General features: G+C 46.9%; 1 protein-coding gene across 1 annotated transcript; it reads right to left on the bottom strand.

The window, feature by feature from the left end:
* Positions 1 to 2,754: 2,754 nt before the first annotated feature.
* Positions 2,755 to 21,976, bottom strand: LOC148501244 (cystatin-B-like). The gene is made up of 3 exons (XM_088450749.1): positions 21,875 to 21,976; positions 12,227 to 12,328; positions 2,755 to 3,710 (listed from the first exon to the last, which is right to left on the bottom strand). The coding sequence occupies exons 1-3, from the start codon at positions 21,941 to 21,943 to the stop codon at positions 3,582 to 3,584; spliced, it is 300 nt and encodes a 99-aa protein (XP_088306875.1). The 5' UTR covers positions 21,944 to 21,976; the 3' UTR covers positions 2,755 to 3,581.
* Positions 21,977 to 27,649: the final 5,673 nt, after the last annotated feature.

The following is a 27,649-nucleotide window of genomic DNA, read 5'->3' as shown; positions in this document are numbered from 1 at the left end:
GGTCTATGGTTGTATCTAAAAAGTAATATAGTTGCTAAGATTTGCCCATAAGCATTATTTACAGTTGCGGCCGGTAGGAGGTGGGCAATTTTACTTGCACGCGGATTCCCTACCCCTGGCCTGATATTCATGTGGTATGGTCGGAGATGATACCTAGGTTTGTTTGGAGGGGTTCCAGGGATCAGGTGGCTATGGACAAAGCTAGAAAAAATATCAATGTAAACTATTTTCAGGTCTGTAGCTTCTAACAGGGGCGTAGTGGTTTGACACCCGTTGTTGACTTTACAGAGTCCAGAATATTTTAGGTCAGATGGGGTACATCTTTCTGAGTTAGGTTTGGAAGTGTTCCTTAAGGGTATTTTCTCATTTCTTGATAGAGTAGGTGCTAGGTCCCATTGGGGATAGGTATTAAATGAGGATGGCAGGTTGTGGTTTTAGAACCTGGCTGTGGCAGAAAGGTGCTACTAGCCAGCGGCCATATATGGCATAAGTGGCCCTTTTGAAGGACAGCGGGTGTTTCCTTACTGAGCATCTATACTGTGCTATAGTAAAGGATGATGAGTCCTTCACAGTGTGGGTTATGCCTTAATAAAGGGGGGGGAGCGTTTTAGTCATCCCCAATTTTTTAAGATGGTCAATTGACTAGAGCTGGTTCTTGGTAGTGTCCTTCTTTGCCACTCTTCTTGAATTAAATTTGGATCATTACAATTAATAAGAAACTATGGCCCTGATTCAGAGCCGGACGCTCTGACAGAGTGCTCGCTCTGAATCAGGGCCGGCTATTTTTTTTTTGAACGGCCTCCTGGCCACTCGCATAGCTGTGGGTGACCACCCACAGCTATATCTAGCGGGCAGGAAGATGGTCGCGATGGTCAAGATGGTCAAAAAATGTATTTAAAAATTGGGGTTAAAAAAAAAAAAATGGGAAAAAAAATGTTTAAAACTAGGGAAATAGGTTCAGGGCTATTCTGCAAGTATGCGGCAGGTGTATTCTAGAATAGATTTATAGCGGCAGGTGCACAATTGCAGAATTTAAAAAAAATTACTTTAGGGACATCAAAATATGCTAGTACCCATTTTCATGTACCCCAAATTTGATGGGAGCACTTAAAAAAACTAAAAAAATAATCTAAGTACTCTTCTGCATCACTTCTTCAATGTCGGGAAAAAAACACCTGCCGCAGCAATTTAAATCCCTGACTTTCATTTGCAGGCTAAAACAGGGGTACCCATAGTGATCCCCCATGTTTTTACAACTTTAGGGGGGTCCTACAATTTTTTCAAGGAAAATTTCATTTTTTTACGCAAATCCCACTACGCAGGGTCCGTTTTCGGAGGTTTTATATTGAATACGGGGATAAAGCGGGCGCGCGCCCAATACTTTATCCTTGACAAATCTCCGAATACCCCTCTAAATTTACAACACTTCTTCTAAAACCTGGAAATGATCCCTAATGAGTGGACTCCTATTGTCCCATTACTCCTAGTAACTCATCTCTATTTAGTAATCAATTAAGAGGCCCCAAAAATACATTTGACGGGCAAAAATTAAATGAATTATTGCTGGCAATAATGTTTAAAGTTAACATTTTAACTTATGTGATATCAGAGCAAAGGCCTGGGGACAGACAATGGCCCTCATTCAGAGCCGTACGCTCTGAGCAGAGCGCACTCTCTGAATGAGGGCAGCCCTCCATAAAAATGGAGCGTCCCCCTGGACGCTCGTATAGCTGTGGGTCACCACCCACAGCCTATACGAGCGTGCAGTTTGATGGCCGCGATGGTCGTGACCATCGCGACCATCGAAACTGCGAGCCGGAGCCTGCGGTTGAGGTTTTCAAGCGCAAGGCCCGGAGTGATTTTGGCTCCCACTGTCACTAGTGATGTCAGTGGGCCGGCTTCTGACGGTAGGCGTTCCCTTGGGAACGCCCCCGTCAGGGAGGCACGCCCCCGGCACGCCCACCAAAGGGGGCGTGCTGTCAATCAACATCAACAGCACGCCCCCTTTGATGAGACACAACGAGCGAAGGACTTTCCTTCGCTCATCGCGTCTGGCGCATGCGCACGACGGAGCTCTCTCCGTCGTGCGCATGCTCAGTGCAGACCATCGACCCACTTGCGAGCGGACAGCCGCTTGCGAGTGGGTCTGAATCAGGGCCAATGTTCTATGACAACATTTGTAAGAACGTTTCTATCACACAGGGAGCAACCGTGAAGAGTTCGCTAGTGAACTTGGCAACAAGTCACCAAATAAGTTTGGATGGTGTTCCCTCCAACAGCCCAGCCCATGGGGAGATCGGCATAGTCAAGAGTCTCCCTCAAATAGGTTCAGGGGCTGATTCTATGTTAGGAACAAAGAAAGAAAAAAAAAAGCTTTGTACCCCATATTCCAACACAAGGGGGGCAAATACATTTATTACTTTGCATGCAGGGTAAATACCGGCTGCTTTTGCATGTAGCCCACAAATGCTGGACAGCTTTATTTTTACACTGTAATCTAGATGCAATTTGGACATGACCCCCACAAAAAAATCTAATCTCTGCACGTTACATCTGCCCCCCTGCGGTGCCCCTGTCGGGAGGTCCTCCTGTCGGGCTTCCGGTATTGGTATGAGAACCGGCGGCTATTCAGCAGTCGGTATTTCATACCGATTTCCTACAGTCACCGGCTGATGACCTGTATACTCCCATCCATGCTGAGAGTCTGTATATGCATAACTGAGTGCGGCTGTACCAATCACATTACTGCAGAATAAGCCACCCCACTGGATACATATTGGGCTGTTCATGGACTCAGGGCATGCAGCATGGATAACCTGATCCTGGAATGTTAGGGGGCCTTGGGAACCATGTTTGGGAAATCCTGCCTTCACCAATAATGTATCTCATGACTTCTAAAATGTTTCTAAATTCCCCAGCAGATGTTCCTTAACCCTGTTCTGGGTTTCTGGATGTCCTACAAACACCAATAACCCTACTGAGGAATCTTTATTAGAAGCTTTTACACCAAACCACCAGCAAAGCATCCAACAGGCGTCCTATGTTACAGAGTTACGGGCATTGTGACTACATGGCCTTTGGTTATATAACCAGCAGCCTTTTCTCATTATCTGTAATGCTTTTTAGGCTTCTACAAAATACAAGAACTCAGTTCCCCAAAACATCATGGTCCACTAAATATGTCATTCTCCCGAGGAATATCTACACATCCATAGTTCTCTAGAACAGATCTGTCTTGGGGTATTGAGAGCAGCTCATTACAAACATACAAAGCACCACTTAGTTGCCTCAGCTGATTTGCCCTTTACTTAATGACCATGCTATATATTGCTGGCTGAAGCCCCTGCCCCTGCATAACGCACACATTTGCTGGGTTGAAGATACTTTTTAATACAGATATAGAATCCAATATGAAGGCACATTACATGTCCATGCTCCCAGAATGCAATGCAGGAACTGGACACGTTTCACAATGATGGTCTACACAGGGTCTTTGGGTTACTAAAGAGCCCATATAGGCCTCAGGAGGTTACAGCTGGATAAAGGCAGCGGGTCTCCGTTCTGCTCACTCTGTGCAGGCTTCAGATATATTCGATCTCATCTTGCTCGGTCTTCCCACATTGGTATCCAGTAAGCTCCGGCTTTTTGTTCTCATGAGGGAGTGCTTCATACACACATATGTGGCAATAGTCGTGATCACCCACCTGGATCTAAAAGACAGACAGTTACTTTATAGCAAGAGGGGTTTGTAATAGAACCTTGTTCTAGGTAACTGCAGGACAAAGTCTCCACCAGCTCTTAGCCAGGGTGGAAACGTCATAGATTTGTGACTGGAACATGTTGCAGAGCTTTCAACATCACTATTATAGAAATTGCACTGTACAACTTCGGTCTTTAGTCAATTTGAGTCACTGACAGAAAAATGAATCACTCCTGTCCACATTTAATACTTATACTATGCAATGTATGAGAGCATTATAGGGCCGAGAGTAACGTTACACCAGAATCCGTTATCTCAGTTACTGTATGGAAAAACTAAAAAAACAAACAAAAAAATAGAACAGTTTATATTCACCAATAATTCTATTTCTTAAGAATATTCCATGGCAGCCGTTACTCTGGGATAGTTTCCCATTTGCCTATGTTTAGACAGAAGTTTTTTCTTCCTAGGATTGCCCACCTGGTGCATACACATGTGCCCACATATACCTATGCCATGGCTCTGCGACTTAGCCGTGTCTTGTGATTTTTCTTAAAATTTGCTACTTTAGGAGTCTATTCACTAAGCCTTGGAGAGAGATAAGTACCAGCAATCAGCTCCTAACTGTCAGTTTACAGGCTGTAAACCCCATTTATCATCTATGCAAAACCCCTTTAGCGCTCGCTAAAGGGATTATGCCAGGTTTCTGGATTTAACAAACAGCGCTAATCTAAGATTACCGCTGTTTGTCAAGCATCGCTCTCACCATCTTTTAAATGGCGAGATCGTTGCGGGCCCCATTCCCTGCAATGGAGACCCGGCCCTGACTTTCCGGCTTCAGCAAAGCCTTACAGACACCGCTCGGTCCCCGTGTCATGCACATGTGCTGGCGGACCGTCGCGCATAACACTGGAGCCACATCGCTGGCTTTATGGGACCTCGCCGGACGGGTAAGTATTGGGAAATACCAATGAACTTTTCGTTTGCATCGCCGTGATACTGAACAAAAATTTCACTGGTGTTTTATATCGTTGATAAATGGGGGCCTGTGAAAAATGACAGTTAGGAGCTGATTGGCTGGGACTTGTCTTTATCTGGCTTAGTGAATAGACCTCTTAATCTGCTACTTTATTTTTTATTTTTTTGCTGCAAAAGAATTTGTATAAATAAATATTGGGAGTTTATCCAGTCGCTACTCATAGTAAAGCATCTTACCCGCGCTAAGCATAGTCTGCCAAATGAAGCTAAGAAAGACAGGTATAAGAGGACACCTGTATATATTCCAGCCCCTCCGCTTTCCCTTTATCTTTTGAGCATCTCCCCTTACTAGGTTCATAGACAAAACAATTATTGGGGGGATGGGGGTAATCTATGGGCTGCCATAGAGAATCTCAAAGAAGCTGAATTAAACGTTGAGTAAAATCCATTGTTTTCTGCTTTGCTCCCCAATGGCAGCCATTACTCTGGGATGTACCCAGGCAGAATGTATGGAGGAATAATAATTGGTGAAGACTTTGAAGGTCTATGCTTGTACTTGTGTAATCTATTCATGCAACTTCCTTTTCATAAACCGGTCCTCCAAAGTGAGCATCCGTAATAGTTACAGCATAATGACGTGAGGATGTATGTACAGAGGACTGAATATTTGCTGTACAGATGTTTTTCACAGATGCCTCATCCCATGAGGTAGATACTGTCCTAGTCTAGTGTGCCTGAGGGACTTCCGGTACCTTACGTCCTCTCCTCATACACAAAGACGATTCATTCTCTAATCCATATAATCCATCTCACAAAGGTCTGTGCAGTTGGCACACAACCTTTTATTCCTGCTGGAAGAACAAACAAGAGCTCCGTGTCCTGGCACTGTCACTATGAATAGTTATAGATATTGCTCTAGCGTATGCCCTCTCTTTTCCCTCTCGTCATTAGGGTTAGGGGAAAAAAACAAAAACATGGTAGTGTGATCCGATTCAAACAGAAAGAGGATACTACCATCATCAGCAGAAAGGCTGGATTTGTTCTTAGCACGACTGTGACATAATATTCAGAAAAGGCTCTTTCTGCCCTAAAGGCTAGTAATTCGCTCACGATCCTGGCTAGGGCAATTGCGATTAATGCTGGGTACACACTGGCAGATATATTGTGTGCCCGTCAGTCAGTGTGTACCAGTGATATGTCTGTGAATTACATCGCTCACACTGACATATAGAGTCGGCTGTGCGGCACAGTCTATGGCAGATATACTGTATCTGCTCTTCGTGCTGTGTTTACAGGCAGCTGACCACCTGTACACTTGCTGCAGAGGTCATGGGCAGGGGGGCACAATGCTGTAGACAGCTTTAGAATACCACTTTCCAAGTCAAGAATTTTAAGGAAGCCTCTTGCAGGGGTTCAAATGGAGAGAACAGTATTCAGTATCAAATTTAGGTCCCAGGGGGCTATGTGATCTAATTTGCAGATGAAGTCTCTATGGCTTGGCAGGACCTATTAGCCAAATCTTCCTATGCTAGCCTCCTGTCCAGAAGAATGAGTAGAGCTGATATCTGTACCTCTATCGTTGCTCCCTTTCATAAAGACATCGTGCATGAATTGCAAAACTTGTGATGTTTCTGCTTTCATAACGTCAAATTCAGAACCTGTCCAAAAAATAAAATAAGTTTTCTAAATTCTATACTATGCTCTGAGGAGGCTCTTACCTCTATAAGGAGATAGATGACGTGAATATAGGGTTTGTTTCAACAATTTCTGCTATTGCTTAATCCTGCCTAACTGAGGGTCGGTAGAATTGATTGGATGTAATAGATCTGTTTGGTAATGGAAATAGAAAAGCCATGGAAAATACCAGCAGGCTTGAGAACTGTGCTCTTATTGGTCAGTAAGGCAGAACTGCTACTACCTCCATCTGCTCTTCCCCGATTTTGTTCGGCATGTGAGCAATCATAGGGAATGGTGGGAACACATAACCCAGAGGAAACATCCATGTTTATGAAAAGGCATCTATACCATACGTCCCCTGGCTGGAAGGGGATATCTACAGAAGTAATGAGGCAGCTTTGTATTCAGGGGGTATATTTACTATGGTTCGATTTTGATTTCTGTTCGATTTTGGTTTGATTTTTTTTTTATGAAGGGATTTACTAAAGGTCAAATCAAACAGAAAAAGGAATTTCAAATGAAATTAAATTCCGCAAAACATCTATGTTTACACATAGAGGACAATAGTATTCCTTCATTTACCAACATTCGATTTGTAAATCGAATGAAAAACTCAAACTCGAACTGCAAATCCCCAAATAAATAGAAGAACTTCATGCATTAGTTTTCAGCATGAGCAGTTCGATTACACACAGATACATGCATACATCAGTGAGATGCATGTATCTTACTGTAAAAAGCTTGCAAAGAGTCCTGGTTGTGAAAGTACAGGGAAAAAATTGCGTAGGGCTCCCCTGTACTTAGCACAACCAGCACCAGGCTCTGATCCAGTCCTGGAATTACAGGGGAAAAAAATGCGTAGGGTTCCCCTGTAATTTCCACAACCAGCACCGGACTCTTTGTAGCAGAGGGGGGGGGGTTAATGTCACAGCCAGGGAAACCCTATCACCAAGGCCCCCCAGCCAATACATTGCTCCTGACCGCTAGTCAGCCCAGGCCGGGGATCCCTGGGGAGTTGGGGACCCCCCCAATAAAGGGATTCCCCGTCTCCAGGGCATCCCAGGCCTAGGATGATAGCCCGGGGTTGTTCCCACCACCCCTGGGTGGTGGGTTGATAGTGTAAGTGTAGTGTAAATAATGAGTAGTAAACATTGTCTTTATGAGTACAACTGCATGTCCCAGCAAGCCTGCCCTGCATTCTGGTACTTGGAGAACCACAAGTACCAGCATGCGGGGCATTAATGGCCCACTGGTACCTTTAGTTCACCTCTAAAGAAATGTTTAAATAAACACAATACACACACCATGACAGTATAGTTTTATTATATACATACACATGCACACGCACACGCACACGCACACATACACGCCTACATTACCTGGATTGGTCCCCTTCTCCCTGTAGGCATCCATGGTCTTCGTAAAATAAAAAAATGAGGAAACCCGAGCCATGCAACAGGTAACCACCACGATGGTTGTTACCTCCCAAATGAAGAGCTCAGACCAGGCTTTTCCCTGTGTAGGGCCATGTCTGAGAGGTCAGCCCCTGCCTCTCAGCCAATGAACGGCTCCCACCATTGAAGTCAATGGTGAGAGCCGCAGGGTTACTAAAGGTGATTCAGCAGTTCCCACCATTGACTTCAATGGTGGGAGCCATTCATTCGCTGAGAGAGGCAGGGGCTGACCTCTCTCAGCCAATGAATGATCAGACACGGCCCTACAAAGGGAAAAGCTGCATCTGAGCTGATAGGTACTTCAGGTGTTTTTCTCTCCGTGCCATAATATGTTACCTCTCTGAGCAGGGCTTTTGGTACCACCCTGGTGATGACAACTGCCACATTTCTGCATAGAAGAAGACCCCAAGAAACGCATTGCAGCACCAATACCACATCTCCTAACCCTCCAAAACTGAAGCATCATATCAGGACTTATTCCATCTACCCACAACACGGCTATCTGACATCTGCGGATGGACCACGGGACCTGGAAGTACCCACCAGAAGGAAAGAGTACTCCAAACAAGAACAGCTGGCAAGGGGCAAGAGCGGGACTCCATCGAGTCCAAGGGAGGTAAGTCTCGTTCTGGAGGGGGAGTATGGTCTCCGGTTCCATTGAGCCACAGCCGTCATGCCCCCTCCCAGGCAAGTGCAGTGCATGCCCCCTCCCCAGGCAAGTGCCGTGCTGGCGGTGCTCGTCTGTTCACTCGGACGAGCACAGCTACACACACCGGGTGCTGAACTGCCCAGCTGTGAGACTCCTGTCCCCGATTCCTTCCTATACTGCTCTCATTTCTTGCTGGTTTCAAAAGAGCAATATATTGTGGGCGACATCATACCCATAAGATGAAGCCCTGTCCGTATTGGGGCTGTCAGGTTTGCACCAAAATGGATAATTCCAAAATCTTTTTGGATCTCTCATGTGTGAGTGTAATTATGTGCTGTAGAGCATCTATCCGTATACCTAGAAACTGAATTTGCTGTACTGGTGTTAGTTGGCTCTTTTCCCAATTTACAATCCAGCCATTGGAGAAAATTGTCTAGTCTATGCATCTTGTACTACTTTCTCTGACTCTATAGAGATCAGTATATCGTCAAGGTATGTCCAAACTGCTCTTATGTTCTTAGATGAGCCATGAAGGTCACAAGAATGTCCTTGGTTGAGGTTGCCAAACCGAATGGGAGGCAAGAGATCTTGAAGTATTTCCCTAGCACTGGCACATGGGAGCAGGCGTTCCTCAGATCTATTGAAGCTAGAAAATCTTGTTTCCTAATGCATGCTAAAACTAACTAGAGGTTCCCTGTGAAGCTGCCTGTGTTTAGCTGTCTGAGATCCAATATTGTACTGAAATCCTGAGTGTTTTCTTACCAGGAGCAGAAGACTATAAAGTTCTTTCCTTCTTCCACCGCCTATAGCCTGATCTGTTTTCTTAATCAGTCTCCCAAGGCGGAGATTTCTACTACTGTAGCTGGAACTTCCTACTCCACAAATCTGTTCATTCTGGGGACTCCTTTGAATTCTATCTGGCACCCTTGGGATACCACATCCAATGCCAGTGGCATCACAAAGAGGGGGGGATGCGGAACGCACCTGGGTGTTACCCACCGAGGGGTGACACCAAATTGCTGACTCCTCAGTGACAGGAGCCAGGTGCTGCACGGTAGCATTATATGCAGCAATCTGCTCCTGACACAGTAAGGGAGCCGGCACCGCACACAGACTGGTCCAAGGGCCAGTCCACATCTCCGGGACCCTCGGAGTGACTAAAACTGGGGTTTGGGGATGAGGCTATGCCGCCTACCCACAAGACCACGCCCCCTTTTTACCGGCACATGGCTACAGTCATGTACACACCGGGTGTCATCACAGGGAAGGATGCCACTGTCCAATGCCCATTTGCTCTGAACACCACATTACCATCTTTTAGGAAATCTTAAAAGTCTGTCTCCAACCGGCATAGTTTTGAGGGACTCTGTCATGGTTGCTTTGGGTTAGATCTCTTAGTTCTCGTGTACAGGAAAAAACTTAGATCTATCTTCAAGTAGTCCCTGCTCCAAAGCTTCTTTATAGTTCATAGAGTTATAAATGTTTTCAACATAATCTCCGCATGCTCCATGTTAAACAGTTTCTTATCTTCACAAATTTATCTCAGGCTTCACATATATTGTAGAATGTTTTTCTTATACACTTTCTTCCTAGGAACCACTGTTGCTGGAGGCACACTGCAGTATGAAAACATGCTTTTATATTCATCCCAATAGTACACACACACACACACACACTAAACCTAACCCTCCCCTCTTAGTTCCTAACCCTAACCTCCCCCCCCAGAACCTAACCCCGCTACGCTCCCCAAACCTAACCCTCCCCCCCACAGCTAATGGTAAGGGCGTCTCAGACTTACCTAGTTTGGGCTTGCGTCCTTCGGCGTTCTGGCATTGGGATAAGGATAGGCATCAGTATTTTGACGCCTGTCTTAAGTCCCTTGTTGGGATTCCGGGACTGAGACCGGCGGCCTCCGGTCTCATAACTACATTCTGCGCTGACCAGCTGTTGGTGGTGGGGGGGGGGTCTTTGTCCATCCTGGCTGAATCAGTCTGAGGACAGTCCAAGAATCATCACTGTTCTGTTTGAATGGAAGTTGCCATGTTTAAAGCACTAGACCTCACAGGCCGGGGGCATGCGCAGCCTCACTGTTATATGTATACTGGTAATGGAGCGAAGCTTGAGCCGCTGGCTGCATTATAGATTCCCTCCAGCTGAGCACTGTCCCTAGCTCACTGCTGCCAGATATGGAATGGGGACCTCTTACTGCTCCATCTCAGTCACCTCTGATGGGACCGCCCAACCTCACAAGGAGCTATCATTCTCCTGGCCACAACTCTATACCAGGCCGCGATCCTCCAGGGCCTCAGACTCCATCAGCCTGCAGACCTTGCCAGACCCGAGACCTTTCCAAACTGAAGACCCCTGACTGGCCATTCCAGCACACTAGACCATGCACCAAGCATACAGGAGTTATATCTTCAGGGTGCCACCCCTGCCACAGACTGCGGCCCTATGAGGTGCATGGCTGGGCATCAATCTGAGGTAAGTCCTTGGGATACAAAAGACAATCTAGTTATTACTAGGAGACAGGAAAAAGATGAGGGAGGAAGAGGAGGAGCTGGTCTATATACACCAGGTGGGCGGTCACTTTGAAAAAAAAATTGTCTGAACATAAGAGAATGGGAGACTGACATTAATGGCTGCCATGGAGGAGCAAAGGAGGATTATACTATATTGTATTTGGCTTAAAGATACAGTATCTAGATAGAATCAATAGGTCAACACCAGATGGCCAATAGATGGGGTCATTCATCTGCTTTTCTCTGGGTTATTACAAGGAGTATGTACTGTGGTATTATATATGGCAGCAGAGACCATGAGCTTTCATATTGGTCGCGTTCTATCTTCAAAATGGGAAAACATCTGGATGAGAGTTTAAATTGGGAGAGTTTGAGTCTGAAAATAAAATGGGAGTTTACACGTTCTCTGACCCCATTACATTGGGCCCCATGAGTATCATCCTACACAAAGGATGGAGACTGCCGGGCCTGTAGCCCCAGGCCCGGAGAGAGAGAGGGACCGGATGTCAGTGGTGGGGATGAATCATTAATTTCCTGGCAGCCAGGGAGAAGAAATAGCGCGCAGGCCGCATTCCATAAATTGCCGTCCGCAAGCCAATCACAGCTCGCGGACCGGCAGCCAATCAGCAGCAGCCTCTCCTGATTGGCTCGCGTCAACGCCATATTTAAAATGACGCAGGCGCTGTTTCTTCTCCCTGGCTGCCGATGCAATCCACAATGCTGACATCCAGGACCGGTTTCCTCCATGCATGACTGGCTACCAGTGACAGGTAAGCACACTGACCCCTCCCTGCACCCGCTTTATAGTCCAGCCAGCCTTCCCAGCCCTTTGAACCCCCCTAGTCCAGCCATTCTTCCCAGCCCTGTGCCCCCCCTGTGCCCCCCTCCAGCCAGCCTTCCCAGCCCTTTGACCCCCCCCTAGTCCAGCCAATCTTCCCAGCCCTGTTCCCTCCCCTAATCCAGCCAGCTCTGTGCCCTCCCCTAATCCAGCCAATCTTCCCAGACCTGTGCCCTCCCCTAGTCCAGCCAGGCTTCCCAGCCCTGTGCCCCCCACCTAGTCCAGCCAGCCTTCCCAGATCTGTGCCCCCCTTCCTGGGGAGGGGGGCCCTGCCTATTTTGTCAGCACCAGGCCCCATCTTTTCTGATACAGCCCTGATTACACACATTACACCAACACCTGTATGTACTCAGAGGTGCAGTCACCCAGCCACAGGCCACACTACAGCTACATCCCCAGAGTATTTACCTTAATGAAATAGTTTTTCCCAGCCACGACCTGAGTCTTGTAGAAAACGGCCTTGTACATGCTGAATTTACATTTTGCTTTCTCTTCCAACTCCGCCTTCACCTAAATACACAACACACCATAGTCAGACAGGTAACGTGTTCTGTAACATAGAAAAAGGAAGACATATATATATATATATATATAGCACCAGCATATCCTATTGCGCTTTATATTTGGCAACCAAACAGTAACACAAGAACAGGTAACAAACAGGCAGGAGGGCCCTGCTCACAGGCTTTACATCTATGCAGTGCTTAAAGTGGTCCTAGAGAAGTGGTGGAACTCACACCCATCTTGGGTGCTTTTTTGAAAAAAAAAAGGACAACGTGTCAAAAAAAGGGACATGGTCATAATTGTATTCCCAATTCAAATTACACCACACAGTAGCGCCCCTTACGTGCAATTGCCCACCAGGAGCGCCCCTTATACGCAATTGCCCCCCGGAATGGTAGTGCCCCTTACGTGCAATTTCTCCCAGGAGTGGTAGTGCCACTTACATGCAATTGCCACCAGGAGCGGTAGTGCCCCTTACACAAAAAAAACCAAACAATACTTACCTTAAGCCCCACTCCTGTGTGCCTCCGGTCCGCCTGGCTGCTCCAAGTCCTCTGAACTATCGGAGAGACGTCATAGTGGCCGTGGGGGGGAGCGGAGTTGAAAGCCGGTGCTCAAAAGGGAGCTCCAGCCACAGGCTGGCGCTGCAAGGAGGGAGCTGGGCGCCCACTGGTAACAAAATCTCAACAGGCACCTGGCAAATGGAGCCTCCCCGCAGCGCTGGTCTAAGGTGGGTCAGAGGAGGATGAACTGGTTCTGTCTCCAAATAGATGAGATGGAACACAGTTCCACCCCAGTACGGCCCACCTTATCCTACTGTATGTATCTTTGAGGAAATTGGGATTAGATAGGCAACCAGAGGTGCTACATTTAGATCCATATACAGCAATGTTGGCAGGAATTTAGGTCTGGCACCAGAGGGGTTGTCTGTGTATGGGAGAAGAGGGTGTTGGAAATTATGTGTGCACAGATGCTGATACTGCACAGTTATGTAGACGCACACACACACAAGCGAATGACTAAACTACTGGCCCAATTCAGTTCCGCGTGCAAATGCCACCACAGGTGTGCTCTCTCACGCATCGTGAAAACATGCGAATGTCTCCAGAGCTCACCGAGGCATAGGGACGACCACTGCGGCTTTCTCATACATTGGAGAACAACGTAGACATTGATGCAGATCCGGCAGCCATGAAGATTCGGAGTCAAGTCTGACCTGTCTCAAACACTGTGGCTCTCGTGACATGCAGAGCTGTTATGCTGCAAAGGAGATCGCAAGGCTAATTTAGGCACGCCCATGAAATGGAGTTTAAACAGTCCCAACACACCTGCGTTTGCCTAGTCACCCCCCGTTACCTCCCCCAAACACTGACTGCAAGTGTGAAATCAAATCAATCACTGAGCGTACAGCTTTCATGCATGCGCAAGGGCTAACAATCGCTCAATCGGCATTAACTTCTGCATTTGTGTGTGGATCTGAATTGGGCCCTATGAACAGCCCAGGTGCTCAACCAGTGGTGTTTGATAGATAACAGGTACAGCCGTACTCACTGTTACATACACACTGGCAATGGAGCGTAGCTTGACTCGAGCAGGGTCCTATATAGCTCACCAGCCAGTGACTATGCTGCTTGCAGGTAGTGGTGCAGGATGTTGGAGTAGCTTTATGCAGGCATACACTGGGGTCTCTCACATGGAGCTAAGCAGGAGACTTCTGTCTCCTACCATGTCACTCACACAATGCTGGCTGCAGACACATGTGCAGGAGCAAGACAGACCTTCCTGTACACTTTGGGTCTTAGGACCTCATTCAGAGGTGGTCGTTAGTTGCAAGCGGTCGCTCTGAATCAGGGCGGCCGCTTGCTTCTTGAACGGCCGCCTCCTTGTCGATCATTAAGCTGTGGGTTATCACCCACAGCTTAATGACCAACCAGGTTGATGGTCGCAATGGTGATCACCATCACGACCATCGGGGCTTATGACCAGACCCTAAGGTTCCTTAAGGAACGCCTCCGCTTTGGAAGCCACCCCCCTGGCCCGCCTACAAAACGGGGGCAGCTGTCGATCAACATCGACAGCCGCCCCTTTGGTAACGAGCTCTGGAGTGACAGAGTTTCTCTGTTGCTCCGGGGCTTGTGCACACGCAGTGCGGCCGCTGCGCATGCGCATGCCAAACCATAGAGTCGTTTACGAGTGCATCAGCACTCTTGACCGACTCTGAATGAGGTCCTTAGTGCCCAGAAGGTATACACAGGGAGGAGGTGCACACTCCTTTCTAACAGGACAGATAAATATGGTAGAACAATCATACCACCCTGCCATCCAGATTCTGGGGGGACAGTCCTAGTTTTCAGTTGGGAGTGGCAGTGAATGGATGGCATCCACAGTGCGAGAGGCTGGGGACAGCCAATACTGTTGGGGCACCAAGTTCATCACCACAGGATGGCCATCAATGTTTTCAACACATCGATGGTGGCCAGCCAATGTTAGCTATTTTTGCCCCATACGCGGTGGCCATTGAGGGAGTGCAAACCATCAATTGTCCACCATCAGTGGTTTTTATGCCATCGATGGTAATCATTGATGGACACCCCACCAACGGCCATCCATATCTTCATCAGCACAATAGTGACCTCCTTATTCGGCAGAGATGTGACCTAACTGGCATGAGGCCATACACCCTTTTTGCACACAGGATGTCCCGCCTGTGTCAGTGTAAGAGTTGGGAGGTATGGAATAACTTATGAAGGTTACGTGGGTGGTTCTAAAATATAAGCTACCTGAAGGTGAAGTTTCAGGGAACACCTGAAGTTTTGAAGACTATTTCCTAAAGTGCGGGTTTTTAGATGTGTAGATGTTGCCCATAACAACCAGATTCTAGCCATCATCTTCTAGAAGGTGTTAGATAAATAGAATCTATAGAATAAATAGATAAGTAGAATCTGTATTTTTTTCTATGGGCAACATCTCCACTACTAAAAACATGACCTTTAGTAAATGTACCCCTATGAGTCTGATTGTGTGAAGGAGAATATTCCAGTGTGAGCAGCACAAACAAACCCTGTAACTGAATGGGACCAGGTAATGTGAGGATGAGTTGTGCAGAGTATGGAGGGGGATGAGCTGGGAGATATTTTGAGACAAAGGAACAGATGTTGGTGTATTTATAATGGGTGCAGGGTGTGTGGCGCACATGGGCTCACACTGCACAACCTGCAGCAGCGCATGTCAGAGGTCAGAGCTCTTACCGATCTCAGGCAGGTCCTAGACACGGCCTCCTCAGTAACCTGGCTACAGCATGGATGAAGGCATGCCAGAGGTCAGAGGTCAGAACTCCCACCTATCTCAGGCAGGTCCTAGACACGGCTGCCTCAGTAACCTGGCTACAGCATGGATGGAGGCATGCCAGAGGTCAGAACTCTTACCGATCTCAAGCAGGTCCTAGACACGGCCACCTCAGTAACCCGGCTACAGCATGGATGGAGGCATGCCAGAGGTCAGAACTCTTACCGATCTCAGGCAGGTCCTAGACACGGCCACCTCAGTAACCCGGCTACAGCATGGATGGAGGCATGCCAGAGGTCAGAACTCTTACAGATCTCAGGCAGGTCCTAGACATGGCCGCCTCAGTAACCCGGCTACAGCTTGGATGGAGGCATGCCAGAAAACTCATTATCCAACAAATGCACCAAAATATAAGTAACTATTCCTCACCACTGCATATTGTGGCATCAAATCCAGAAATTGCATTATACAAATATTCATCTAGATAACAGTAACTCAGTTATAATTAGAGATGAGCGATTCGGTTCTCAGAGATCCGAACCTGCCTGAACATCGGGGATCTGAGTCAGATCCGAGCCGGCTCAGGTTTTCCCACCTGGCTCGGATCTGAAAATGAGGCAAAACATCATCATCCCACTGTCGGATTCTTGCAGGTTTTGGATTCTATAAAGGTACTGCGATCGCCGCCATTTTTCATTCCGGCTGTGGAGCGTGCACAGGGAGGGAGCTGGGAACTTGCTGACGCTAACCATAGGGGCTGGCTGGCTACTGTTGTCCATATAGGGGCTGACTGGCTGACTACTGTTGTCCATATAGGGGCTGGCTGGCTACTGTAGTCCATATAGGGGCTGGCTGGCTACTGTAGTCCATATAAGGGCTGGCTGGCTGGCTACTGTAGTCCATATAAGGGCTGGCTGGCTACTGTAGTCCATATAAGGGCTGGCTGGCTGGCTACTGTAGTCCATAGAAGGGCTGGCTGGCTGGCTACTGTAGTCCATAGAAGGGCTGGCTGGCTGGCTACTGTAGTCCATAGAAGGGCTGGCTGGCTGGCTACTGTAGTCCATAGAAGGGCTGGCTGGCTGGCTACTGTAGTCCATAGAAGGGCTGGCTGGCTGGCTACTGTAGTCCATATAAGGGCTGGCTGGCTGGCTACTGTAGTCCATATAAGGGCTGGCTGGCTACTGTAGTCCATATAAGGGCTGGCTGGCTGGCTGGCTACTGTAGTCCATATAAGGGCTGGCTGGCTGGCTACTGTAGTCCATATAAGGGCTGGCTGGCTGGCTACTGTAGTCCATATAAGGGCTGGCTGGCTGGCTACTGTAGTCCATATAAGGGCTGGCTGGCTGGCTACTGTAGTCCATATAAGGGCTGGCTGGCTACTGTAGTCCATATAAGGGCTGGCTGGCTACTGTAGTCCATATAAGGGCTGGCTGGCTACTGTAGTCCATATAAGGGCGGGCTGGCTGGCTACTGTAGTCCATATAAGGGCTGGCTGGCTACTGTAGTCCATATAAGGGCTGGCTGGCTACTGTAGTCCATGTAAGGGCTGGCTGGCTACTGTAGTCCATATAGGGGCGGGCTGCTGGCTACTGTAGTCCATATAGGGGCGGGCTGCTGGCTACTGTAGTCCATATAGGGGCGGGCTGCTGGCTACTGTAGTCCATATAGGGGCGGGCTGCTGGCTACTGTAGTCCATATAGGGGCGGGCTACTGGAGTCCATATAGGGGCGGGCTGCTGGCTACTGTAGTCCATATAGGGGCGGGCTGCTGGCTACTGTAGTCCATATAGGGGCGGGCTGCTGGCTACTGTAGTCCATATAGGGGCGGGCTGCTGGCTACTGTAGTCCATATAGGGGCGGGCTGCTGGCTACTGTAGTCCATATAGGGGCGGGCTGCTGGCTACTGTAGTCCATATAGGGGCGGGCTGCTGGCTACTGTAGTCCATATAGGGGCGGGCTGCTGGCTACTGTAGTCCATATAGGGGCGGGCTGCTGGCTACTGTAGTCCATATAGGGGCGGGCTGGCTACTGTAGTCCATATAGGGGCGGGCTGGCTACTGTAGTCCATATAGGGGCTGGCTGTTGTGCTCTGTTGTCCAGGAGGTGCTCATCTTCACCCACTGCCAGTGTGAACAAAAAATATTTATTTTTTTGTGTGTGTGTCAGCCACACCTGTCACTGTCATTGGCATAGCTGCGCAGGGGTGCTGTGCTGGGGCTGCTGCCCCCCCAAAATTAAAACCAACAATTTTTTTTGTGTGCATGTTAGCCACACCTGTCACTGTCATCGGCATAGCTGTGCAGGGCTGCTGTTCTGCTGTCTGTCAGGGGTTGCTGCCAAAAAAATAAATATTTTTTTTTGTGTGTAGTTGTGTGTGTAGTGAGTATGGAGGGCAGTAACATGACTGAAGAGCAAGATCCATATACCAGCCTTGTAGCAGTCATGATGACAATGCAAGGCCGTCAACATCATCTATGAAGGCCAATGTACCAGGGCTTAAGTCAGGCTAACAAAAAAAAAAAATATATAAACTTTTACCCTATTAAAGCAAAACAGCTTTAGAGAAACAAAAAATTGGCAATATGCCATTCACTACACGAAGTGGCAAGAGAAGGATAAGGCATTGGCCTGTATTTATGATCACTGATGGTTCTAATGATCATTGAAGCCCCTCTGCTTGTTGGAGAGGTACAAAAAAAAATGTAAAAATTGTTAAGACGAGTACGATGCCGGAACCAACTGTGTGCTCTGAAAATCACAAATCCCTGATGAGAGTCCAAGTGTGTCTGCAGTTGCCATGTGTGAGCCTGACCTTTCTAATACTGTACTTGAAGAGGATCCTCCTTCCACCATTTGTGTGACTTCTGACGTAGAAATCAAGGATACTTTGTGGAATTGCACGAGGAGGATATTTATCTAGTTGGCGATAACAAGGATGTTGATGTAAAAACTGTAAATCAGGCAACAGTTGTTGCCCATGGTGGGAAAAATCCCATTGTTGCCATGCCTGGGCAAAGGACCAAAAAATCCTCTTCTCATGTGTGGAATTATTTCCACCCAACCTTTGCCAATCCATTTGTAACCATTGCCAAGTAACAGTTAGTAGAGTTAAATACCTTAACCATCTTGGAACCTCCTCCCTGTTATGTCACTTGCAGCGCATTTATCAAATTGGAAAGGGTATTTAAAATTCTAAAACTTTGGGGACAAAAAACAAAGAATCAGTCCAGTGTCACCTAGCTGCTCCCTTCTATCTGCAATCTCCACCACCAACACCTGCATAATCAACATCCTCATTTGTGATTGGAAGAAGTCATGCATCCAATATCATAAGCATGACTGACTCCTCTCCTATCCGTGAGTCCTCAGAAGGATCCTTGAGCCTGTTGCAGGGGGTGGATCTTCATCCCAGACAGGGACCAAGAAGACTACTTCTAGTAATTAAAAAAAAAACAATTGACTATTATACTTACTTCCTCTATCAAAGGACTGTTTAACAGCTGTCACCCAGTTTCACAGCGGATGACTGACGCCATGACGGCTGTGCTAGTATTTGATGGTGAAATAATAAAAATGAGGATGATAGTGTGGAGGAAGTGCAAAAGAAAGATCAGAGGGAAATTTGTGTCCTATCTAACGCTAATGTGGATGTTGCAGTTAGCGTAAATCAGCCACCAGTGGCAGTAGTTCTTGCTAATGATAAAAAGAAAGCCAGAAAATCCACGTCTTGGGTGTGGAATTATTTTAATCTAAATTCTGACAGTTGTGAAGGCATCTGTTCTATTTGTAAAGTCAAAGTTAGCAGAGGAAGGAACGTTAACCATCTATGCACCTCCTCCCTGTTACGTCATTTGCAGCGAGTTCATACAATTTGTTTAACATGATAATTTGGAAATTAATAACAAGCAGCCCAGTATCAGCTACAGTACCAGCAATTTGGACCAACTCATGCAATCTCCATCACCAACACCCTCATCATCAACCTCCTCCTTAATATTTGAAGGTAGTCCTTCCAAAAAATGTTTTGTGGGGGCCCAAACAAACCAAGGAGTTCAGCCACGAAAGTGTCAGTCCAAGTGGCTAAAGTACTTTGTTTGTTAAACTGTGTATGTCCTCTTTAATATCCCAAATAAGAGTGGGTGGGAGGGACATTTCCATCTTGTACCTCTTTCCTTTACATTTGGCACAATTGGGGCATAGCCGACTGACATTATTATAGTTTATTTAACTGCCATCCTGTCTGCCACTGCTGTGTGGCAATGTTTCATAGATGTCCTATATTTTTTAAACTGCCGTGCGTTTGTGCTGCTGCTCTGTCACTTACTTTAGCCAGCCAGCTCGCTGCAGCCTTTTGCCTATATTGGTGAAAAATAGTGAAATCAATATTGTGAGCTGTTAAATGGTTAAAAATGCCTGAAAATTATTGTTATTAAGGTTAATAATACTGCAGGAACAAAAATAGGCCCAAATGATGTGGTTTTAGTTTATATAATTTTTGGGAAAAAATACAGATCCAAATCCAAAACACGGAGGTCGGCGCACATCTCTAGTTATAATGAGCCACTAATGAAAGGAGTCTCCCCTATAATGTTACAGATATATAGTAGCAGTGTGACAGTATATAATTATAGCCATGTTACCCGGTCACATAGTAAGGAGTCTCCCCTGTAATGTTACAGATATATATAGTAGCAGTGTGACTGTATATAATTATAGCCATATTACCTGGTCACATAGTAAGGAGTCTCCCCTGTAATGTTATAGATATATAGTAGCAGTGTGACTGTATATAATAATAGCCATGTTACCTGGTCACATAGTAAGGAGTCTCTCCTGTAATGTTACAGATATATAGTAGCAGTGTGACTGTATATAATTATAGCCGTGTTTCCAGGTCACATAGTAAGGAGTCTCCCCTGTAATGTAACAGATATATAGTAGCAGTGTGACTGTATATAACTATAGCAGTGTTACCTGGTCACATAGTAAGGAGTCTCGCCTGTAATGTTACAGATATATAGTAGCAGTGTGACTGTATATAATTATAGCCATGTTACCTGGTCACACAGTGAGGAGTCTCCCCTGTAATGTTACAGATATATAGTAGCAGTGTGACTGTATATAATTATTGCCATGTTACCTGGTTACATAGTAAGGAGTCTCCCCTGTAATGTTACAGATACATAGTAGCAGTGTGACTGTATATAATTATAGCCGTGTTACCTGGTCACACAGTAAGGAGTCTCCCCTGTAATGTTACAGATATATAGTAGCAGTGTGACTGTATATAATTATAGCCATGTTACCTGGTCACATAGTAAGGAGTCTCTCCTGTAATGTTACAGATATATAGTAGCAGTGTGACTGTATATAATTATAGCCGTGTTACCTGGTCACACAGTAAGGAGTCTCCTGTAATGTTACAGATATATAGTAACAGTATTTAGGTATAGGATTATAGGTGTGTTACCTGGTCACACAGTGATATACAGATATATAGTAACAGTATGAAGGTATAGGATTATAGGTGCGTTACCTGGTCACACAGTGATATACAGATATATATAGTAGCAGTATGAAGGTATAGGATTATAGGTGTGTTACCTGGTCACACAGTGATATACAGATATATAGTAGCAGTATGAAGGTATAGGATTATAGGTGCATTACCTGGTCACACAGTGATATACAGATATATAGTAGCAGTATGAAGGTATAGGATTATAGGTGCATTACCTGGTCACACAGTGATATACAGATATATAGTAGCAGTATGTAGGTATAGGATTATAGGTGCGTTACCTGGTCACACAGTGATATACAGATATATAGTAGCAGTATGAAGGTATAGGATTATAGGTGTGTTACCTGGTCACACAGTGATATACAGATATATATAGTAGCAGTATGAAGGTATAGGATTATAGGTGTGTTACCTGGTCACACAGTGATATACAGATATATAGTAGCAGTATGAAGGTTTAGGATTATAGGTGTGTTACCTGGTCACACAGTGATATACAGATATATATAGTAGCAGTATGAAGGTATAGGATTATAGGTGCATTACCTGGTCACACAGTGATATACAGATATATAGTAGCAGTATGTAGGTATAGGATTATAGGTGCGTTACCTGGTCACACAGGGATATACAGATATATAGTAGCAGTATGAAGGTATAGGATTATAGGTGCATTACCTGGTCACACAGTGATATACAGATATATAGTAGCAGTATGAAGGTAATGGATTATAGGTGTGTTACCTGGTCACAGAGCTGCTGCACCTCTGCATCAGCTTTCTTTGCCTTCCCAAGTCCTCCAACCACAGACATGATTACAGCTATAATGATGAGTATAATGCTGCCACCAGCCTCACCTGTATTTATACCTTTGGGAGATACCATGTGCTCTGAGCAGTGGGGGGAGACAGGTATTTACCTGCTTACATACCGCCCTGTTTTATACCTCAGGATGTAAGAAAGAGAACATTTGGTAGAATAGAGGATCCGGTTTTTGGGCCCTGAGGAAGGACAACAGCATATTAGTAATATAGATCAAAGTGAAACATTATAATAATCCTGATCTGCTGCATGTAAACCAGACATTATTCATTTTCCAATTAACATGTAGCTATTGGAATAATAACAATGAATCCCAGTATACAGCAGTGCTCGAAGTGTGCCAGTATATAATGGCATGGTATACAGGACCGGCATTTCAAGCACTGAGCCGCCTGCCGGAAGACCTGGTGCCGGTGCTCACCCAGGCTGGAGACGCGCCACCGCTGCCTTCTCCATATGATGTCACTACATCTTTCCCACAGTGCAGAGTGCGAGGAGCTGTCAGACGGCGGCGGGCACAGGAGCGGGGCATCAGGTAAGTTCAGTTGTGTGTGTGTCTGTATGTTATTATGTGTAAGGGGCACTACTACAAGAGGCAATACTACTGTGGGCAATGTATAGGGGGCACTACTACTGTGGGCAATGTATAGGGGGCACTACTACTGTGGGCAATGTATAGGGGGCACTACTACTGTGGGCAATGTATATGGGGCACTACTACTGTGGGCAATGTATAGGGGGCACTACTACTGTGGGAAATGTATAGGGGACACTACTACTGTGGGCAATGTATAGGGGGAACTACTACTGTGGGAAATGTATAGTTGGCACTACTACTGTGGGAAATGTATAGTTGGCACTACTACTGTGGGCAATGTATAGGGGGAACTACTACTGTGGGAAATGTATAGTTGGCACTACTACTGTGGGCATTGCATAAAGGGCAGTACTACTGTAGGCAATGTGTAGGGGGAACTATAACTGTGGGCATTGTATAAGGGGCACTAAGACATGCCCCCTTTTGAATGGCCATGCCCCTGCATAAGTATAAGCATAGATTTTCCAAACTGCCACTTCTCACTTTGATCACTGCTTTACAGTATACTGGGTATATTAACCAACTTCAATGGTTTTCAAACATAGATGGGGTGACCAATGCCAATTGCTTTTGCCATTGCTGACAGGCACCACTGCTGCACCATCGATGGCAGACCCCCATGCAAAGGAAACATCGGTGGCTGCACTCGGGGCCTGATTCAGACCCGGTCGCAAGCGCTGAGCGCTCGCAACCGGGTCAATGGTGGCCCAGAGCGCATGTGTATGATGGAGACGGCTCCATCATACGCATGAGCGAGACCCGGATAGCAACGGGCAATCCATCGCTCCGGGTCTCGCACTAAAGGGGGCATGCTGTCGATGTTGAGTGACAGCACACCCCCTTTGGTGGGGTGGCCAGGGGGGGGGTTGCTGCCCAGATGGAGGCGTTCCGATGAGAACGCCTACCGTCTGGGGGCAGCCCCACTGACATCACAAGTGATGTCAATGGTAGAGCTTTCGGCTCTGTTTGAGCCGAAAGCTCTCTGGGGCTTGCCGCCACGAGACCCTACCACAAGGGTCTCGTCGCAAGCCCGATGGTCGCGATGGTCTTGACTAGGGGTGTGCACCGGCCACTTTTCGTGTTTTGTGTTTTGGTTTTGGATCTGGATCTTTCTTCGTGTTTTGGATCTGGATTGGTTTTGCCAAAACCACCCTTCCGTGTTTTGGGTTCTGGGTTTTGTGTTTTGGATCTGTATTTTTTTTTTAAAAAGCATAAAAACAGCTAAAATCACAGAATTTGTTGGTTTCTCTGCTCCTATGCTATTATTAACCTCAATAACCTTAATTTCCACTCATTTCCAGTCTATTCTGAACACCTCACACCTCACAATAGTGTTTTCATGTCCAAAAGGTTGCACCGAGGTAGCTGGATGACTATGCTAAGCGACACGAGTGGGCGGCACAAACACGTGACCCATCTAGGAGTGACACTGCAGTGGCAGACAGGATGGCAGTTAGAAAAACTAGGCCCCAAACTGTACATAATGCAAAGAAAAAAAAGAAGTGCAAGATGGAATTGTCCTTGGGCCCTCCCACCCACCCTTATGTTGTATAAACAGGACATGCACACTTTAACAAATCAATCATTTCAGCGCCAGGGTCTGCCACACAACTGTGGCTGAAATGATTGGTTCGTTTGGGCCCCCACAAAACAAGCTGGCAATTAATGTGTCCCTGCACAAACTGGCTCTACGGAGGCAAGATGTCATCCTCATCCTCCTCATCCACCGATTCCTCACCCTCTTCAGTGTGTACATCCTCATCCTCACAAAGTATTAACTCGTCCCCACTTGAATCCACCACCACAGGTCCCTCTGTACCTTCTGGAGGCTGGTCTCCCTGGAAGAGCTGATAATTCATTTTGATGAACATCATCTTCTCCACATTCTGTGGAAGCAACCTCCTACGCCTTTCGCTGACAAGGTTCCCGGCTGCACTAAACACTCTTTCGGAGTACACACTGGAGGGGGGGCAACTCAGGTAAAATAGAGCCAGCTTGTACAGGGGCCTCCAAATTGCCTCTTTTTCCTGCCAGTACAGGTATGGACTGTCTGACATGCCTACTTGGATGCTGTCACCGATGTAATCCTCCACCATTCTGTCAATGGTGACAGTATCATATGCAGTGACAGTAGACATGTCAGAAATTGTTGCCAGGTCCTTCAGTCCGGACCAGATGTCCAAACTTGGTCCTGCCTGCCCTGCATCACCGCCAGCGGGTTGCTTAGGATACCTAAGTTTTTTCCTGGCAGCCCCAGTTGCGGGAGAAAATGAAGAAGGAGCCGTTGACGTGTCACGTTCCGCTTCAGCTGACAGTGTGTTCACCAGCAGGTCTTTGCACCTCTGCAGGCTTGTGTCGGCCGGAAAGAGAGACACCACATAGGCTTTAAACCTAGGATCAAGCACGGTGGCCAAAATGTAGTGGTCTGATTTCAACAGATTGACCACCCTGGAATCCTGGCAAAGCGAATGAAGGGCTTCATCCACAAGTCCCACATGCCGAGCGGAATCGCTCCATCTTAGCTCCTCCTTCACTTTCTCCAGCTGCTTCTGCAAAAGCCTGATGAGGGGAATGACCTGACTCAAGCTGGCTGTGTCTGAACTGACTTCACGTGTGGCAAGTTCGAAGGGCTGGAGAACCTTGCACAACACGGAAATCATTCTCCACTGCGCTTGAGTCAGGTGCATACCCCCTCCTTTGCCTATGTCATAGGTGGATGTATAGGCTTGTATGGCCTTTTGCTGCTCCTCCATCCTCTGAAGCATATAGAGGGTTGAGTTCCACCGCGTCACAACCTCTTGCTTCAGGTGATGGCGGGGCAGGTTCAAGAGTGTTTGCTGGCGCTCCAGTCTTCGGCACGCAGTCGCTGAATGGCGAAAGTGGCCAGAAATTTTTCGGGCCACCCAAAGCGTCTCCTGCACGCCCCTGTCGCTTTTCAGAAAATTCTGCACCACCAAGTTTATTGTGTGAGCAAAACATGGGACGTGCTGGAATTTGCCCAGATGTAATGCCCGCACAATATTGGTGGCGTTGTCAGATATCACAAATCCCCAGGAGAGTCTAAGTGGGGTAAGCCACTGGGCGATGATTTCCCTCAGTTTCTCTAAGAGGTTGTCGGCGGTGTGCCTCTTACTGAAACCGGTGATACACAGCGTAGCCTGCCTTGTAACGAGCTGGCGTTTCTGAGATGCTGCTACTGGTGACGCTGCTGCTGTTGCTGCGTAAGGTGATACATCTACCCAGTGGGCTGTCACAGTCATATAGTCCTTAGTCTGCCCTGTTCCACTTGTCCACATGTCCGTGGTTAAGTGGACATTGTGTACAACGGCATTTTTCAGGACACTGAGGACACTTTTTCTGACGTTTCTGTACAGTCTCGGTATCGCCTGCCTAGTGAAGTGGAATCTAGACGGGATTTGGAACCGGGGACACACTACCTCCATCAATTGTCTAAATCCCACTGCACTAATGGCGGATACCGGACGCACGTCTAACACCAACATAGCAGTCAAGGCCTCAGTTATACGTTTTGCTTCAGGATGACTGCTGTCGTACATCATCCTCCTCGCTAAGGACTGTTGGAGGGTCAATTGTTTAGTAAAAGTAGTGGTGTTCCTACTTCCTCTCTGGGATGATGAACGACTCCCAGCAGCAGCAACAGCAGCAGTGGCAGCAGTAGGCGTAGCAATGCAGGATCCTCCAGAGGAATCCCGGATAGGAGAGTCAGTCATGCCAGTGACATGGCCTGCAGGACTACTTCCGATCCTGACTAAGGAGGAAATTGACGAGGAGGGAGTTGACGGTGTGGTTTGCAGGCGCTTGGATACAACAGGACAACGGGATTTAGGTGTCCCTGGACTGCTTACGGTCTTAGCCAAAGTTTCTGAACTTGACAGTAACTTTTTATGAACGCGCTGCAGGTGCCGTATAAGGGAGGATGTTCCTAGGTGGTTGACGTCCCTACCCCTACTTATTTCACCTTTACATATGGTACATATGGCAAGACAGTTGTTGTCCGGATTTGGATAGAAATATTGCCAGACCAAAGAGGTGGAATGTTTGGTCTTCTGCCCAGGCATGACCGTGATGGGCTTTTTCATCCCACGGACAACAACTGTCTCCCCCGGAGCCTGATTTAAACAAACCACATCACCATCAGAATCCTCCTCGCCAACTTCCTCCTCAGCGCCAGCTACACCAGTATCCTCATCCTGTTGTACTTCAACAGTGACATCTTCAATTTGCATATCAGCAAGTGGACTGTGGGTGCTCCTTTCAGCACTTGCAGGGGGCGTGCAAATGGTGGAAAGAGCCACCTCTTCCCGTCCAGTGCTGGGAAGGTCAGGCATCGCAACCACCACCACACTTGGACTCTCCTTGGGGATTTGTGATATCTTCTTAGAAAGCACAGTTCTTCGCTGTGCTTTTGCCAGCTTAACTCTTTTGATTTTTTTAGTGGGAGGAGGGCTTCCATCGTCATGTGAAGCTGAACCACTAGTCATGAACATACTAGGGATCGACCTTAGCCGTTCCTTGCCACTCCGTGTCGTAAATGGCATATTGGCAAGTTTACGTTTCTCTTCAGCTGATTTAAATGTCTTTTTCAAGGTCATTTTCCTGAACTTTGCCATTTGGGATTGTATGTGCCCTCTACTATGACATTGGGCATCGGCCTTGGCAAACGACGTTGATGGCATGTTATCGTCTATGTCATGACTAGTGGCAGCAGCTTCAGCACTAGGAGGAAGTGGTTCTTGATCTTTCTCTATTTTATTTTTATCGGAGAAAGTTTGGTCCTCCATTTATGTTATATCGATTTGATATATACGTGCGGCTAAACACAGAAAATAATTTTTTTTTTGGTTTGGACTGGAGTGTACTTTGGGGGTTACAGCACCCTTTAACGGTCAAGCCAGCCGGCCCTTATGACACAGGCGCACTCTTGGCACTACTTTGTTGATGCACGTGCGGCTACTGCGCACACAATTCACAAACACAGAAAATAATTTTTTTTTTGGTTTGGACTGGAGTGTACTTTCGGGGGTTACAGCACCCTTAACGGTCAAGCCAGCCGGCCCTTTACTTATGACACAGGCGCA

The sequence above is a fragment of the Taudactylus pleione genome, unplaced genomic scaffold (genome assembly GCF_031769625.1).
Source record: "Taudactylus pleione unplaced genomic scaffold, aTauple2 ptg000523l, whole genome shotgun sequence".
NCBI lineage: Eukaryota > Metazoa > Chordata > Amphibia > Anura > Myobatrachidae > Taudactylus > Taudactylus pleione.
Note: the sequence above shows the minus strand (reverse complement) of the source record. Positions and strands in the feature narration are given on the sequence as shown.